Source organism: Cyanistes caeruleus, chromosome 4 (genome assembly GCF_971803275.1).
Source record: "Cyanistes caeruleus chromosome 4, bCyaCae1.hap1.1, whole genome shotgun sequence".
NCBI classification, from domain to species: domain Eukaryota; kingdom Metazoa; phylum Chordata; class Aves; order Passeriformes; family Paridae; genus Cyanistes; species Cyanistes caeruleus.
The window spans coordinates 78,363,005-78,379,651 of NC_141704.1; the positions used below are offsets into that span (position 1 = coordinate 78,363,005).

A 16,647-nucleotide genomic window follows, 5' to 3' on the forward strand; every position below is an offset into this window, starting at 1 on the left:
AAATCCTGTTCTTAAACAGGGCCAAAAGCACACCGCTACAACTCACGCTCAGGTGTTGAGATAAAAATAATTAGACAACTGCACAGTTATACCAGTACATATTTTCTTTTTTCTTATATGTAAAACCACAGAATTTAAAACTAAGCGAAGTAAGAAGAAAAATCTCACATCCTTAAAACCTTTTACTATTGCGCAGCAGCATTTTTCTTCCATCTTGCCTCTTACAGCTACTTCTTTATGCTGTGTTTCCATGCATGGCAGAGGTGCTTGAGTCTGCAACTGCTGCTATTCACACCATGGGACCCATGCCTTTACCTCCAATATTCTTTAAGGATTAGAATCTGTTGGTTTCTCCATTTTCTACCCCATTTCAGCTTGTTATTTCTCACTAGGAGCCACTTTCTGTGCCAGCACAGTACATGAGTTATTAAAAGAACAGTGGGACATCTGCAGAAGGTGCAAGAAGGTGCTTCCCTCCCCTCCACTGCTCCTCATGAAAACCCAGGCACTGCTCTCATTCAAAGACCACGTCTGATACAGAGTGAGACACTGGTCTAATGACATCTTGTGACTGGGGTAGGAAGCAAGCACCCACGGCAAGTACCCAAGCACGTCACACATTTTAAATGTGTTTGGCATCTGCTGGACACGTGCTTGGACAATCCCCTCCACACTGAGAGGGGTTTTTTTACTGAGAGGGCCTCAGGTGGGTGCAGAGCTGACCCACATCCTCACCCCTGCCTTCAGGGGCTGCCCACAGAGCCCCACATCCCGGGGGATCACCGCACACTTTTACTGGGCTGCTTTCCTCCACGGCACTTTGCTGGCAAAGAGAGGCCTTCAGCTTCCAGAACTGTCAGTTGCCTTTCAGAAGCACTAAACTCACACATACACATTTGTACATATTCATCAGCATTTACTCATTTGTAGCCTCTCATGAGAATTAATATTACTCCTCTACAGTGGCAAAACTTCCATCATCCTGTGCAAACTGCTACTTACCTACGGCAACCCCGTTTATGGGAATGCCTCATTATATATAATTTCAGGTTTCAACTGGAAACTGTTTTACAGAAGTGACAAGCACTTCACTATTTCTATCCAAGCCCTGTCTTTTCTGTCTACAGGAGGCTCAAAACGGATCTGAGCAACAAGTTCCATCAAGAACTCAATGCTCACCCTACTTGTGCACACACTGACTGAGTAATCTATGTGTGACTCCCAAACCTGAACTAATTAATTTTGTCCTATATTTGTAAATCTCAACCACAGCGTGCTTAATGCACCATGGTGCCACTAAACAAACCCGTGTTCCCGGGAATCGGAACAAATCGCTCGGTTCCCTCAGAATCATTCTGTCCTGCTCCTGGCAGCTGCCTGCATACAATTACAGATATAAAATCAATCTGAAACACAGAAGAAAGCATAGTAGCTCCTACTGAACACACTCCTCATCCAGATTTGAATTTGTAAAGCAGGATATTGCATTAAGACATTCCCTTTTCTATGACTTAATACACTTTTTATATATTCTGCATATCTTCCTGGCAGGTGTGCTCAATTTGTTATTAAACAGAAGTGTAATTGACACATGCACTGCATTTCTAGATATTATTTATGCATTTGCCTATATATCAAGATGAGTAGCACGATCTTTAATGCCATAGCATAAGGAGCAAGCTCATCTCAGTGAAAAGAGAGTTGTATGTTCCCGGATGCCACGTGGGGACAGCACACAGAGTGAGTGCCACAACACTCACAAAGCTGCCTTTCCCTGGCTACCTCAGCGTCCCCAAACCCTTCCAGAGTCAGTGGAGGAGACTCCACCAGTGTGTAATTTGGTGGAATAATCATTGTTACAGACTAGGTACTTTCGTTTCAGTAAAAAACTCTTTAATACAGAAGTCAGTATCTGGCTTTAATTCAATCTGCTCTGAAATCACTCGAAAACCATTCATTTTCTATCATTTTCTAATTCTCTTCTCTAATGGTTTCTCAATCTTTTTCAGTATAAACCTGGTCTATTAGGACTAATCTCCTGCTAGAAGGTTGGTTGTGATAATAAAATGGTGTTCTCAGCTAAGAAAAGCAACTCTTCTATTCACTGACTAAAGGCACTGACTTATCCAGGTAATAGGTATTTTGCTTTCATTTAAAAAAAGTGGATTGTAAAATTATCTTCTAGACCCTTATTAAGTAAATATTTAATTAGTTAGCTGAGGATCACAAGTGTGTCCCCCAGCCTTTTTTATTACACTGAAAGCTTACTCATACACAAGTATTTTATAGCAGTGTAAAAGGTAGACTCCATAGTCCTAGTTTAGAAATTGAACCGGTTTAATTAAATGTATCTTTAGACTGACTACTACAAACCACAATATGGCACTCAGTTTAATTTAAACCTGTTTTGTTCACTTACTCCCTATAGAAACTGAAGATACTGCAAGCCATATTTACATCTGTTTCAAAGCTTCTGAGCAGAGCAAGTTTAACTGAATTTTGTCCCCTCTCCCCCAAAACATGGGCAAAGCAACGTAAAGGAGGAGGAGCTCAGCTATGAGCAACTTCACCCTATCCCATCAGCACTTTGCTGTCTAGCCATCCTTCCAACCTGCTTAACCCAAAAGCTAGTGCTGAGAATCTGGGTTTAAATTAAATTAAATTAAATTAAATTGAATTAAATTAAATACAACAACATCACTGCCACTAAGAGCAGTAGTAAGTAAGACCTTAAATACAGTTTTAGTAATTGTCCAGTTACACCTTACACATCCCACTAGACTTGGACTGGTAAAGCCAAGTTCTGTGTACATAGGGCAAATCTAAGCCTGCTGGATTAGACACAAGCATTCCTAAAACCTTTCAGGCTCATTTCAAGTAAAACCTGGATTACCTTTCTAGGCAGCAGGAGACAACAATGGAAATCACTCCTCTATGAGATCCTCTTCTGTAAAACTCTGCTCCTTGCAGAAGCTACAAAATGTCATCAAATTGCACTGGCCCTTTGAGCCTGCTCAGTTTCACTCAAGACAAACCAAAACAGATTGGTCTAAGTGTTCACTGTCCCTTCTCAGACCAGTGTAGCATTAATACAGTACTGACTTTCCCATGTATTTTAACAATAATCATTCAAAGGATCAAACACTAGTACAAAAATACATAATTTAAATAGTGTGAGGATTTTTCCTTGAGATTTTGCAGTAGTGAAGAATACTATCCTTGTAAAATAACTCTGACCTGCACTTTTCAGGCAATTAATTTCCTTGAAATATAGACAAATACTTTATGCTTGTTTATAATAATGACAGAATACACTTTAGCTTTGTCACCAGGATTTCTTTTTATTTAAAAGAACAACAGGAAATGGGAATGGGGGGGGGGGAGAAGAGTTCTATTAAAGGACAATTCACTGAAAGGTCTTTTAGCTGGCAATTGTCAGCACAGCTCAGGGCCAATGGATCAAATTTAACTCTCAAAAGTGCTGATGGTTGTATGAGTCTTCACAGTAGGGGCTGGTGCTCTGGGCCACTCAAGTTCAATTTTTGGTGTTACCACGGGATGCAGGAACTGGGATCTTGGTGAGCAAAGATTTGCTCCGTATTTGATGCACTGGGTAAAGTGGTATTCTTAAAATCACTAGCCTCCCAAGCAGCTAGTAAGCCAGCAGGAGGTTAGTAGGAAGAGAAAGTAATTGTCCTTTGTGCCTCTGAAAATAGCCAATATTAAAGGATCCTCTTATGTATTACCTGCGATTCAATCTACTCTTGCAGCTCAAAGGAAAAGAAAGAGGCTGGAGGAGACAGAAAATAAAGCTGTCAGAAATATTATAGGAGACCCTCCTCAGGCTGCCATGAAGTGAATGGTCTCCTCACCCAGAAACCTGTGCAGACAGAAAGGATGAGTGCTCTGCAAGCAATAAAAAACTTGTTCAGACAATGCACTTTACATACACAGAGTGTACTGTGCATGTCCCTGTGCATTCACCACGTGCCTGCAGAGGCTGGAGAGCTGGAGAAAGGCACTGCAAGAGTGTTCCTCAGACACTTATCCAGGATGGCCATAGTGCAGCCAGCACCATGGTACATAGATCATTGGAAATCCACTCCACATGCAGCCTCTGCTCTCCCCACAGCGCCCAAAGAAGGTGGAAGCACAGCATGACTAGCAGCAGAATGCAGCCTATTGCTCTGATCTTGACTTGAACGTTGTTATCTGTTAGCAAATTTCCCAAAATGGAGCAGATATGGCTGTTGATTTCCCTAGTCCTACTGTTGGGTCACAAAACTGAAAGGAAATTTACTTTGGGTCTGGGCACAACATGAAAAAGAAAGAAAACTCTCCAAAGCCCCCAGTGCTTCAGTGCTGGTGGAAAGGAGCTCACTCTTGTTTCAACCCTCAATTCAAATGCTGTCTAAACCAAATTTGGGTCTCAACTTGACTACATAATATATCCTAAGTGATTAACTGGACTATGTCTAACATCTTGAAGACATGGAGAATGTAAGCAACACAGATTACAAAAACCCCTGAACTTACAGTACAGGAGACTTAAAGGCTTTATGAGCCATTCCAGTGGGGTCCAGATCCCCACTTCCTCACCAGCAACATTCCCACTGCCTTCTGTATCAGCACAGCTCTGCCTGTTCAGGGAACATGCGAGGATCCTCATGTTGAAAACAGGAAAAATAAAACTTCTGTGCTAATAGGAAAAAAATCCTTGTAATAATACTAATCTATTTATAATGGTCAAAAAAAATGACAGCTTACAACAGCGTCAGAGCAGTGCTTTGGCAATATTTTAGCATACTGCTGTATTTTTAGAAGGACTGTTCATTTACTTTCTCCTAAATGCTGCAGTTCTTATTTTTCAACAAACGATCTGGTTTGTTTTTTTTGGTGTATCATATGCCAACATCAGAGTGTTTTATCTCAGGGTAAGTAGGAACTGCAGGCAAAAACAAAGCTCCTGCACACACACTGCTGTACAGCAGCACTGCCGGAGATGCCAAATCCCAGTCTCCTCCTGTGCTTTATGCAGTGAGAGCTCCGCCACTTACAAACCTTCCTGGAACGCAGCACTGCGTTTTTACGATGAGTAACAGAAAACTGCTGGGTTTCTTCATCCTGAGCATTGAGGAACTATCCCACTGTAAACAATAGGGCTGACAGTTTAATGATGTTGCTCAACCTAACTGATTCTAGCAAGCAGCATGTACGATAAGAGTGCAGGAAGATGTGTTTAAGCACTTTCATGTTTTCTCAGCACAGGGTACCTTACCATTTTGAAATTCATCTGCAAGCTACCTGTGAACTTCAGTGAAAAACTGTTAAGCTCACTGTTAAGTCTCACCTGGGCCTACAAGATCATGACAACAGGATGGTCACAGACCCTAAGAGCCTCTACAGCTGTAGCTCCAGGACCTACAGACAAAATCCAGAGGCTCTTATTTTCTTATTAAAAGGCACATATGAGCTTCCATTGCTAACAAAAACTTATACTAGGCTAAATTAAAAACATGTGCACCCACATGTTAACTGAATTAACTTGAAACCATCAATACATCTCAAATGTCCATCTGTTTACACAAGCCACTTGCAGCTTTCAAGTCTTGTGCTCCTTATAGTGTAACTCTCAACCAAAACAGTCTAAGTGCAAGCAGAAAGCTCTGCTGTGAGATTTCCATGCATAATGACCATGTGTTTATTGGGTTTTCATGTTCAAATCATGTCAGAATAGACATGCTATCCATTTGCAAGATGCAACACATCCATGCCAGCCTCTCCCTCTTCAGCTGCCGAAGCCTTGTAAAACAAAGCTGGCTCTAACCTGGGCAGATATTATAGCTAAATTTAAAATATCTCCCTTTGCAATTCCAGTTTGATAGCTGTAAATGGTATAGCTTGCAGGATAAAGAATTAATTTCTGAGGCAATAAGATAACTTCCAGGTCTGGAAATGATTAGGAGCAGCAGATACAAGTAGCTGTTTTCAGGTAAGCCGCAGGTGATAAAATACTTTGATGAAAATCTTTGTACTAGCTCTTCCTATGAAAAACTTTGTACTTGCTCTTCATAAGAAAAACTTTGTACTAGCTCTTCATAAGAAGTCACCTTTAATCTGAGTGGCTCACTTCAGCAAGGCTGCGCACAGATAGCTGGATTTAAACTGGAAGGATGAAAGCCAGAATGCATTACCCTACAGTTCTACAGCTGGAATCAAACTTCCTTTCCTAATCTGAACTAAACTTAGTATTTCACTCTCTGACAGAGAGGGAGTGAAATGCAGCTCTATTAAAAATAAAAAAATCATAAAATAAAAAAGCTACCTGTGCCAGCATGTGATACCAGCCTCTCAGAGAAAACAGTTCTCATCATACACCATTCTCCTGGACATCCCTACTGTATTGCTGTTGTTGATGATGATGACTGCGATGTTGAACGCCTACAAATCTCCCACGTGCCTATCTCGTTGGCCTGTTTTGTTTAAAAAAAAAAAAAAAAAAAAAAAGCTCTAGGCCATTATTCATGAGCAGAAAGAAAACAAATCACTCTTAGACCTACTCCTCTTGCAGATTCCCACACTTATTACCCAAAATCCCACAGCTCGCTATTGGTTCTACCCTTGACCAAAGTACAGGGTTGAGGCAGCATGCCATCCCCTGGGAAAAGCCGATCACGTTCCTCCCGGCGAGCGGCTCCGGTTATTCTAGGATCGCAGTCGGGCTGGAATAAAGTCCCCTAACTTTTCAGAGAAGGCAGCGCTCGCTCCCAACGCCAGTACCTGGGGACCCGCGGGGACGAGCGCGGCCGCGCTCCGCACCCTGACGGGGAAGTCGCTTTTCCCCCCTTGACCCGCTTTCTTTTTGAGGGGAAAAGAGCCGAAACGAGCGAACCGAGAGCCTTCAGCACCCTTCCAAAGAGCCACCCTCCTGCTCGGGCAGAAGCGAGAAGGATGCCTCGCAGAAAGACATAAAGATGCTCATGCCGGTGCCCCCCACCCCGGTGCCGGTGCGGTGCCCGCCGTACCCCCCGCTCGCCCCTGCGCGCTCCCCGGCAGCGGCGCGGCGGCCGCCGCCGCTCGGCACTCACGCACGGAGAGGCAATTACAATAATTTAAAGCTTCCTGTCCGCCGGCTCCGCCGGGATCCCGAGGGCTGAGCCATGCCCGGGCAGGGCGCGGAGCAGCCGCTGCCCCGCCACACAGGCGCGGGCATCGCGGCCGGACCGCCCCCGCCCGCCCCCAGCCCCGGCGGCGGCAGGAGCAGGAGCTGGAGCAGGAGCGGGAGGAGGAGGAGAAGGAGGAAAGGGGGGGGGCGTGACAAGTTCTGCCAAACTTCGGGAGGTGTGCGAGCGCCCGGGAGGAAGCCGGCCGAGCTGGGCTGACAGTCGGCCCCGCCGCTTCCCCCGCCCCGCCGGCGGCGCCCACCCCGCCCGCCCCCGGAGCCGGCGGGGCGCCGAGTGCCGAACGCCCCCGGGGAGCAGCCGCGGCGAGGAACAAAGTTAAAACGGCGGCAGTCGCGCACCTACCCGCTGTCTGTCATGTCTCCTCCGGGCGCGGGGTGCTAAGTGAGACACTGGCGGGGTGGGGAGAGCCAGAGGTGCGGGGAGGGACCGGGAGATGGGTGTTTGGTGAGCTCTTCCTTTCTCTCCCCCCTCCTTCCCACCCCTTCCCCCTTCTCGCTCTCTGTCTCTCAAGGACGAGGTGAAATCCCTTGGCTGGTCATGAGGCGGCTTCAGAGACAAACAACACAATGCGAGTGCAAATAACAAAAGGGGAAAAAAAAAAAAAAAAAAAAAAAAGAAAAAGGAGAGTGAGACCGGGAACAATGGGGGAGGAGAGGCTCGCCGCGCCGCGCCTGGCCGCCGCCGGCACCCCGGCAGGCAGGAGGAGGCGGCGGAGGAGGAAGGCGATATGGTGACAGCGGGGAGGGGGCTGCGTGGGGAGTCCCCCCGGCGTGGCGGGGCTGCCTCAGATCATCCCCGACCTCCTCCCCGCCGTCCAGCCCCGCCGCGCACCGGGGCGGCCCTGCGTGGCGGCCACCGGTAAGTGACGCGCCCGCCGCCCCCGCGAACGGCCCTGGCCGCTACCAGCACCATCCTCATCCTCACTGTCCGCGGAGGCAGCGGGGGCGGAGGCTGTCCGCCGCTACCGCCAGCGCTTCGCACCGAGCCCTTCTCGCCTTCCCCCCTGCTCCGCCCGGGAACTTCACCGAGCGGGGCTGTCGCGGGTCCCGGGGACAACGCTCCCGAGTCCCTTCCCCGAGGAGCGGTTCCCCCTCCCGCCCTTTCGCTAAGAGTAAACACGCCGAGAGTTGCATGTCCGTGGGCGTGTGCGTGTCCGCCGGCACCTCCCGCACCGACAGACCCTGTCACAGCCATGCGATCGCACACGTGCCCAGCCAGCCGCCCGCCGCATCCATCCCCTCTCCTCAGCTCCCGCTTCACTCCCAGCACCCCCGGCCGGCCGCAGGAACCCGAGAGAGAGGCAGAAGTTTGGGGTCCCGCCGCGCCCTTCCCCTCCGCGCTCTGCCGCGGGGGCCGAGGATGAGGCGCTGCGCTCCAAGCCCGCCGGTGTCACCCCTCAGCCCCAGGGTTACCTCAGCGGCCTGCGGGGCCCGCCAGGACCGCGCCTCTCGGCGCTGCTGGAGCCGGCCGGGGGCAGCCCCCGCCGAGTCACCGCTCCCCCGGCCAGCCGGGCAGCCAGGCTTGTCTCTGCGGTCCGCCTGTGCCCCGGAGCCCGCGTTACCTCCTTCTCCTCCGGCTCCGCTCCAGCAACCCTCGCCGCTGCTCGGGGCAGCGCAGCCGTGTCCCGGGCTGGCCCCAGCCCGCGGGGACCCGCTCGGCCGCTGCCGGGGCTCGGCCGCTGCCGGGGCTCGGCGTGTGGGTGGGGGTACGCGGCAGTGGGGGTGGGGGAGCCGTGCTTTCCCCCCGGAGCTGCTCCTGCCCGTACCCAGCGCAGCTGCTCGGAGCCGGTCCCGGCGCTGCGGGTGCGGCGCGCCCCGGGCCCGGCTCTGGGGAGGGTGGCGGGCACCCCGCCGCTGACAGAGTCACGCTCCCCGAGTACCGGGTCTGCCTTTCGCTGGCTCTCCCTCTCCCTTGTTTACTTACGGGGTCTTTTATTTTTAAAGGAGCAGTTTGTACACGTGCTTTTGCGAAGCGCCGAAGCCGGCTGGACGGGGTTCGAGCCGGAGAGTGGGAAACGCAGAAATCTGCACCCTGAGCCAAATTGCTCAAAGAAGAGCAAGTTCGGTTATTATTCATCTCCACGAGGGAAGTCTTATCTTCTACAAATATTTGATACTGGGACAAGTCCAATAATTAACAAGAACAATCAAACAATTTCACTGCCTTCTTGGGGATTTAAAAAGTCATCATCTGGAATTCATGAACATTACAACCTTTTTCTTTTTTTTTTTTTTTTTTCCCCGTGCTTGGATATTTTACTGTATATGATCTTTTCAGTGTGTGTGTGTGTGTCCCTAAGTGATTTTACCCTTTCAAGCAAAAAGATGCAAACCATTAACAGCGCAGATAATATTCACAACTGCTGATTCAGTGAGACTTCAGACCTCTCCGTAGGAGTGGTGAGAGAGGGTGGTAACTCTGACGGGAAAAGGAGAAAAAAAAAAAGAAAAGAGCTGGAGGAATGTTTCTTTCTTGGCTTCCTCCCTACCTCTGTGGCAGGAACTCCCACGGGAGTCCTGTGGGTGGGAGGGGAGCAGGGCAGATGGGAGCTCGGCCAGCTCGGTATAGGTGCAAGCATCAGCTCTGCCAGCCAGCCCCATAACTCCTCACAGCAGAGGAAAAGCCAGGCTGGGAGAGGAATGGGGCTTCTGAGCTCTGCAGCAGCATTGCTGGCACGGCGCAGACTTGGGGTGCCAGGGAGGCAGCGTGGCTTTCAGGACCTGCAGTGAGCCAAGAGGGACAGACAGGGAGTGGGCTATGGCCCAATTGTATCCAAAAAACCCAAACAACCTCAAACTTGCCTCTTCCGAATTCAATTCAGGCTCTTGGGAAAGGTGATAACGTTTCACCCTGCACTGTCCCAGTCACCAAATTGTGCACGAGTTCTGGCACAAGCTGTCACAGTCCTCAGCCCCCACCTGCTCATGCAAATCCTGCTTCTGATGGCTGCTGACCCTCCGTGCCGCGTAGGCAATGAAATAGTTCTGGCGTGAAGCTTTGCTCTGTCTCAGGTCATCTCAGACCTGGGAACCTACAGCCAGACTTCCATGGGTCAGGCTGACAGGCTCTGTGTGTCCTCCCCACATCTTTCAGAACCCTTCTCTGTGCATACCCTAACCACACCTTTTTTTTTTCATAATCACTGTGTTCCCCCCCCCCTTTACTACTTGTTTTAGGCCAACTCCTCCTTACAATCATGATAAAGTTCCTTGCAGTTCAACACAAGAAAGGAATAAGGGTGCCTGGGTCCAAAACTAATCTGGTGCAAGGAGAAAAAGCCAAATGCGGGTGCATTTTATTTAAGATCAAAAGCACAATGGTGTGAGATTGTATTATGCTCTCCACAGGAGCTGTATTTTTCTAGTTCTACAATAGGATTAAGGTGTTCAGTGGAAAAGAGAATTACAAAAAAAAAAAAAAAAAAAAAAAAAGAAAGGAAAAAGGCCCCATTGGACTGCTAGTAGCTGCATTTGAGTTTGTCTTGAATAATAAGGATATTTCATTCCTCTAAGTCTCTAGCATCCTATTTCCAAATACTTTTTTAAACAATTGTGAATGCCAATAATCTTTAATTTTTACTGTTTATTGCAAAAAAATTAATTCTGTGGGGGCTTTATTTATTTACTTAAAGGAAGGATGTTGCCATTTCTGCGTTGACTCATTTCAACATTTTCAGTCAACCAAATGCTTTTTAGTAGAACCTAAAGACATCTCCTTATTTAGCCCTGCATATTTGAGTGCACAGGATGTTGAATGTTAGCACACGGGCTGGACACAGCTGGGAGCACAGCTTCAAGCCACTTTTCCACCCCGAATAACTAAAGAAAGCATAAAAGAAAATTTTCAGTGCAACGTACGCAGTGAAAGGTAGGCTACTGTGTAAAAATTGCTAGCTATTTGAAATTTGAAATCTGCAAAGCTCTGGCTAACTCGCAGTTTCCCAGCACCAGGGAAGCATGGCCTGAGCCTGGTTCTGTTCTAGTGTTCATGGAATGTGACTGTGTGGAAATGAATCTCACATCTTTACTGTGAGCAGTGTGCACCTAAAAATCAGTTTGTGGGGGTGTGTTATGCATGGCTCTACACAGGTTTCCCCCACCAACCCCTGGACCTGCAAGTTAAAAGTTTTATGTATGATTCTAAGGAAAAAAAATTACAGATAGATCTCTCTGCTCACACAGAGCTAATCTGTCCATTTAGTTTTCCCTCTTTCCCTTCACTACCATTCTTCACCAGCTGCTTCTTGCCTCATCCTCCTAGAAAATTCATAGCTCCAGTTTTCTACTCCATTGAGTCTTGGCACACTCATTTTCACAAGAGCTACCGTAAAATGCCACCTTTCTCACATGGAAATGGTTTGTTGCTACCTCTCAGAGGTATAAATGACAGCACTGAACAACAAAGCCTGAGTCCTATAAAACAACATTATCTTTGTGCTGGAGTAATCCAATCATTGAGGTACCGAGATAACCTTAAAGCCATATCAAAATGAAGAAACCACTTAGGAACTTACAAACATCTGTTTTTGTATCAGAGAGCATCAGCACAAGAACACCCTTACATGGTCCTAATCAGTCCAAGCACCACTCTCATCTTTTACATTCTGCATGGCTTATCTGCTCCTCCGTAATAAAATCAGGGTGATGCTTGCACTGATTTCTGCTAGTAGGAAAAGCCTCTGTTGCTTAAATTAAAGCAATGTGGTTCCATGCAGGTCTTGTCTCTGTTCTCCCAGAGGCAATAGAGAATCCCATCTATAATATTTCAAAAAGACATTAAAATAACTTCCTAGGGAACATAAAACATGCTGCCGTCATGTCTCTGAATAGGGTGCTCTCTCCAGTTTCTTGTTAGCTGATTCCTGAAATTAAATGATAGAATCATGTTTCAGCAGAGCAACTGGCAGTTTGGATCCCACATTTAGGTCCTATTAACTAAATAAGGAATATATTTATTTTTAGTAGAAGGTGCATACAAAATCTAAAAGAAACAGGAAATGTTGATTAAATTAAATGTCAGTGTGGCGTTCTATAATTTAAGCTACTGCAGGCACATGGAATGATAAAGAGAAAAGGAAGCCAGCTGAAAAAGTTAAGATAGTTGCTTTGAATTGTCCATGCTGAGCAAAAATTAAGCATTACAAGAATCTGTAAACAGCTTTCAGTTTCAATAATGGCTTAAAGGCACGAGCCACAATCATCTATCACACTACCAGTAGTAACCCATAGATTTCAATGAGATTACTCATATATATAAAAATAATCATAATCTATCAGGACATGCAGATGAATAAAGACAGTCACAAGGATGGATTTAAGAAGCAGGCTGGAACTTCATTAACACAATATTTTCACATGTCAAACAGTTAAGTGGGCCCAGTTCAGGGATTACAAAGCTACAATTTAGGGCAGATCACTAATCTCTCTTTTACAATGAGCTCACATCTGAAGCCCACCCCTCAACCCTTCCCCAAGGAAAAGGAGGAGGACCTAAACCCCACAACACTTCATTTAGGTTTGCTTCTTTCCTGGGCACAAATCCAGTTGCAAAGTTCCATATTTATTTTTTAATTTCAGCCTTAGTCCACACTGAACATGATCAAAAGCTTTCTGTCAATTCCAGCAGATGAATAAATATGTATATTCTCATATATTCCATCTCCAAATCCAGCTTTTTAGCCCACCCCCAACCCTGTGGTGCTACAAAGGCCTTCAAAACATTTAAGCCTCTCCAACTGTGCCCTAATAGAAGAACATGCCCTTCTTGATGCCAGAATTCCCAACCAAGAGGCAGCATCCTCTGCCTCTTGGAAAATCACAGATTATCCATCGCGATACAGGAGAGGATTAAGACCCAAACCTTAACTTCATTTTTGTGCCTGCCAGAAGTGAGAGAACCCACCCAGGATCACAGCTGAAGGTCTCCAGATGATGCATATATTCTGGCTGTCCCCTTTCCCTCCTGGCTGTTTAATTCATGGAGTTTTCCATGGAGCCTCCAGTGGGGGCGGAGGGAGGATGAGAAACCACGTGGTGATGCTCACCTTTGTATGGACACCACCAGGAATGTGTCTTGCATGGCTCAGTGAAGGTCACTCAGGACTAATTAATGAGGGCAGATCATTAGGACAGTGGAGAGGTGGAACTTTGGGACCACGAGGAGATCCAGGTATGTCCACGTGGCGCACCGTTGTGCACTGAGTGCGCTTCAAATCCAAACCAAAGCTGCAGCAGAGTTTTCAGAGTGATTTTTAAGAGTTTTGGGCTCTCTACAAGTTAACAAAAATTGTCGCATAGGGCTTTCCAAAAGCAGGTGTCTTTCATTTTTTTCCATCTAGCCATATTTTCTAAAACTGGTGATTGACTGAAAAAGGGAGGTAATCAAAATAATCTGTTAATTCTGAAAATAGACGCCAGTTCCTGTGAGTAAGTTTTAGCAGGACTGAACAGTTAGTGTCTTATCAGTAGCACAGGAACAGGGATTTGTATATACTGTTTTATTAAGATCATTATCTCTACAGTGCTCCTTAAATGAAAACAAAAGAAAAAAAATTTGCTGTAAAAGGACAGAAAAAATGACTCACTTTCCTGTCATTGCCAAAAGCCTCTAATTTTCAATGTAACCAACCTTTGTGCCATAAGATAGAGCTTTTTATTTTTTTTTTTAAATATATATTTAGGTGCAGTAATTAATATTAAAATAAATGTGGGAAGAAATGGTGTGACCTTATTTAAAATTTAGCACATTGCTGCAGAATTATTCTCCAGCATCTATGAAGTAAATAGTACCCTCAAAAAAAGCAAACAAACATAACAAAACCAAACAGAAATAAGTAAGAAATGGCCAAATTTCCAACCAAAAAATATTCTTTCTTACTAAAAAGTTTTTTTCCTCTGAATTTGTGATTATTGTTCGAAAAATCAGAGAGCACATACAATTTTTGCTACAGCATTTCTCATGCAAAGCTGTTTTCTTGCACTACCATCTTTTGTGGAGTAACACAGCTCCTAATATCCTTAAATTACTATCATAAAAACAAAAAAAGGAGAGGAGGTTGCACTGCAATGAGATGTCGTTTATGTTCATAACAGGGCAATCATTGATTTAAAATTGGCATTGCAGCTCCTTTTGTGCAATGATTGCTGGGTTAGGGAAACAACCCTTTAAACTGAATTTCTAAGGAACGTGAAATTCAACGTGAATTTCTAAGGGAGGACTCAGGTCTAGCACTTGTTCTGATCTGTTTTGACTATTAGACCTGCACATATTTCTACATGTGCATATTCTGTTGCTCTGGATGTATAGGAATGCTCATAAGATCTCTATCTAGAAGGCTCATATAGCTTTATATTTTACCTTTAAAAGGAAAAAAAAAATAAACAAAAAATGGCATGTAAATAAATTTTTCATAAGAACTCAAAGCCTGTCTTACCTCATGCACCTGCTCACGTGGCTACAGGTATGTAGTGAAGGATAAGCAGTGCAAAATATTCTATATTCTGCTTTTCCAGTGTGTGGACATTCAGGCTGTTCACTACAAATGACTGCACAAGGTGAGAGGCATGAAGAATCAGGCCCCAAAGATTTTCTATACTGGATCAGATCACTGGTGCATTAAGTGTGTCACCTCACAGCTGGATGCTCCAAAATGAACCTAGCTATCTGTGTAGTACTGTGGGAACTACTCTGGCAGTCAGGTTGCATCCAGGAGAGGAGAGTGGGTTTTGTCTTTTATTTTCTTCGTGTATCTAGTCAGAACTGCTCTTATTTGGGATCAAACTGTTCAGACTTCCTTAACAGTTAAACAGGAGTATCTGACTCTTGTGAAACAGGATGTAAGACATGGCATTAGGAAATACAAATAGTAGCATGAGAGAAAACAAAACAACACAACAAATATTACTTTCTCACTGTTTTCTTGTGCTTATCTGGCATAAGAAAATAGTCTGCAATATAAGAAACATGTAATAAGTATTCTGTGATTTACATCAGGGTGCTTTACACTGCAGAGCTAATTTGTGGAACTTTGCAGCTTCATATAATTGATTGATTGAAGTCAGAAATGTGACCTAATATCACATGAACAGTAATTATATAGGGTATTAGGAATTTCCAGATATCAGCAACATGAAGTAGCACAAATATATCAACACACAAAGCTGTGTAACCTTTCAGAGGTTTCAGATTCTGAACCCAGTGAGAATCAAATCTCAGCACATCAAGTCATGGGCACAAATATTCCCAAAACACTTCAGCATGCTGATTCCAGCATCCAAAAAATCCAAAGCAGAAGAACAAAACTTAGCACACGTGCTAGATACATTGATCCTAGCTGTCACATATTCAAAACTATTCAAAAGCAATTACATACCTGCTATCTGACTGAAAGTCAATAGCATTTATATGTGCCCCTAAATTGCTTCTCTGGAGCTCAGTTTCAGCCAACAAAAACCCCGACAAAACCCACAGAGAAAATGTATGTGCCTACACTCACAGAAAAAACAAATGTGAAACACACCCAAAACCAAACAAAATACCCAGCCAGAACACAAACACTTATGTTGCAGCCTTACAAACTATTTTTTAAAATAGTTTCATTTCAATAATATTTTTAAACATGTGCCATGTGACTGGTGATCCAGCTTCCCCAGTTCACACAGCAGAACATAAAAGCTTTCAAGGAGAACAGGTGTCCCACCATCCATTCACTCTTAGTCATTCTGAAACATAAGATTTGACTGCAAGTCTTCTGCCAAAAAATTAAGGTCATTCATGAAAATAATTTTTAATCCTTTTTTCTTTTTCTATTTTGATAGAACTGCTTCTCTTCAGACAAAATAAAGAGATGAGTAAACCAATTATCTATTTCTGCAAATGTTTATGGGAAGAGCTGTTATTGATAAAGTTGAAGTTTCACTAGTAAAAAACAGTTTCTCAGTTGGATCGGTTTAAAGGGGCTGATTTTCCTTTCTGACCATGTAGCTGAAACACCTGTTGTGAAATGCTGAAGGGGAAGAGCCCACAGCCTGTGGCTGAGCACCAGGCAGGCCCAGGATGTGCTGGAATACAGGGGGAGCTCCTGGGAAGGGAAACATGAGGTTTAGCCTCCTGCTGGCACCAGGTTCGGGGCCCTGTGCAGAAGAGTCAAAGCAGGAGAGAAGTCCAGAAGAGAAGATGTCAGACCACAAGGATAAAACCAAAATAGAAACAGGAAGTCAAGTGGCACTCTGGGACCTGCAGAAAGTTATCTATTAGACAAATAAATTAAAAAGAAACCTCTCTAAGAACCTGTCAGACCAATCAGAAGTCTCTGGATTAGTGTGTGTGTGTGGTGGGGGGTGTTTGTATTTTGTCTTTTAACTGACTTCAAAACAAAACAAAAAACCAGAACTTTTGTTCTGGACTTTTGTTCAGAAATAAATCTGCAATAAAACCTTATTGTATTCATCCTTCAAGCCAGAAG

The 16,647-nt window shown here is 45.1% G+C and overlaps 1 protein-coding gene across 4 annotated transcripts in view; it reads right to left on the bottom strand.

Annotated features, from left to right (window-relative positions):
• Positions 1-9,350, bottom strand: part of LOC147653807 (uncharacterized) — a 147,268-nt gene extending 137,918 nt beyond the window's left edge. For 2 of the 4 annotated variants that reach the window (XM_086885473.1, XM_086885472.1), the window contains exons 1-2: positions 8,746-9,350; positions 6,326-6,473 (exon numbers count right to left, since the gene is read on the bottom strand). In XM_086885473.1, coding sequence (XP_086741599.1) covers positions 6,461-6,473; positions 8,746-9,260 — 528 coding nt within the window. In that variant the 5' untranslated portion in view covers positions 9,261-9,350 and the 3' untranslated portion in view covers positions 6,326-6,460. The remainder of the gene's footprint in view (positions 1-6,325; positions 6,474-8,745) is intronic. The other 2 variants (XM_086885470.1, XM_086885471.1) reach the window with 1 other exon arrangement.
• Positions 9,351-16,647: the final 7,297 nt, after the last annotated feature.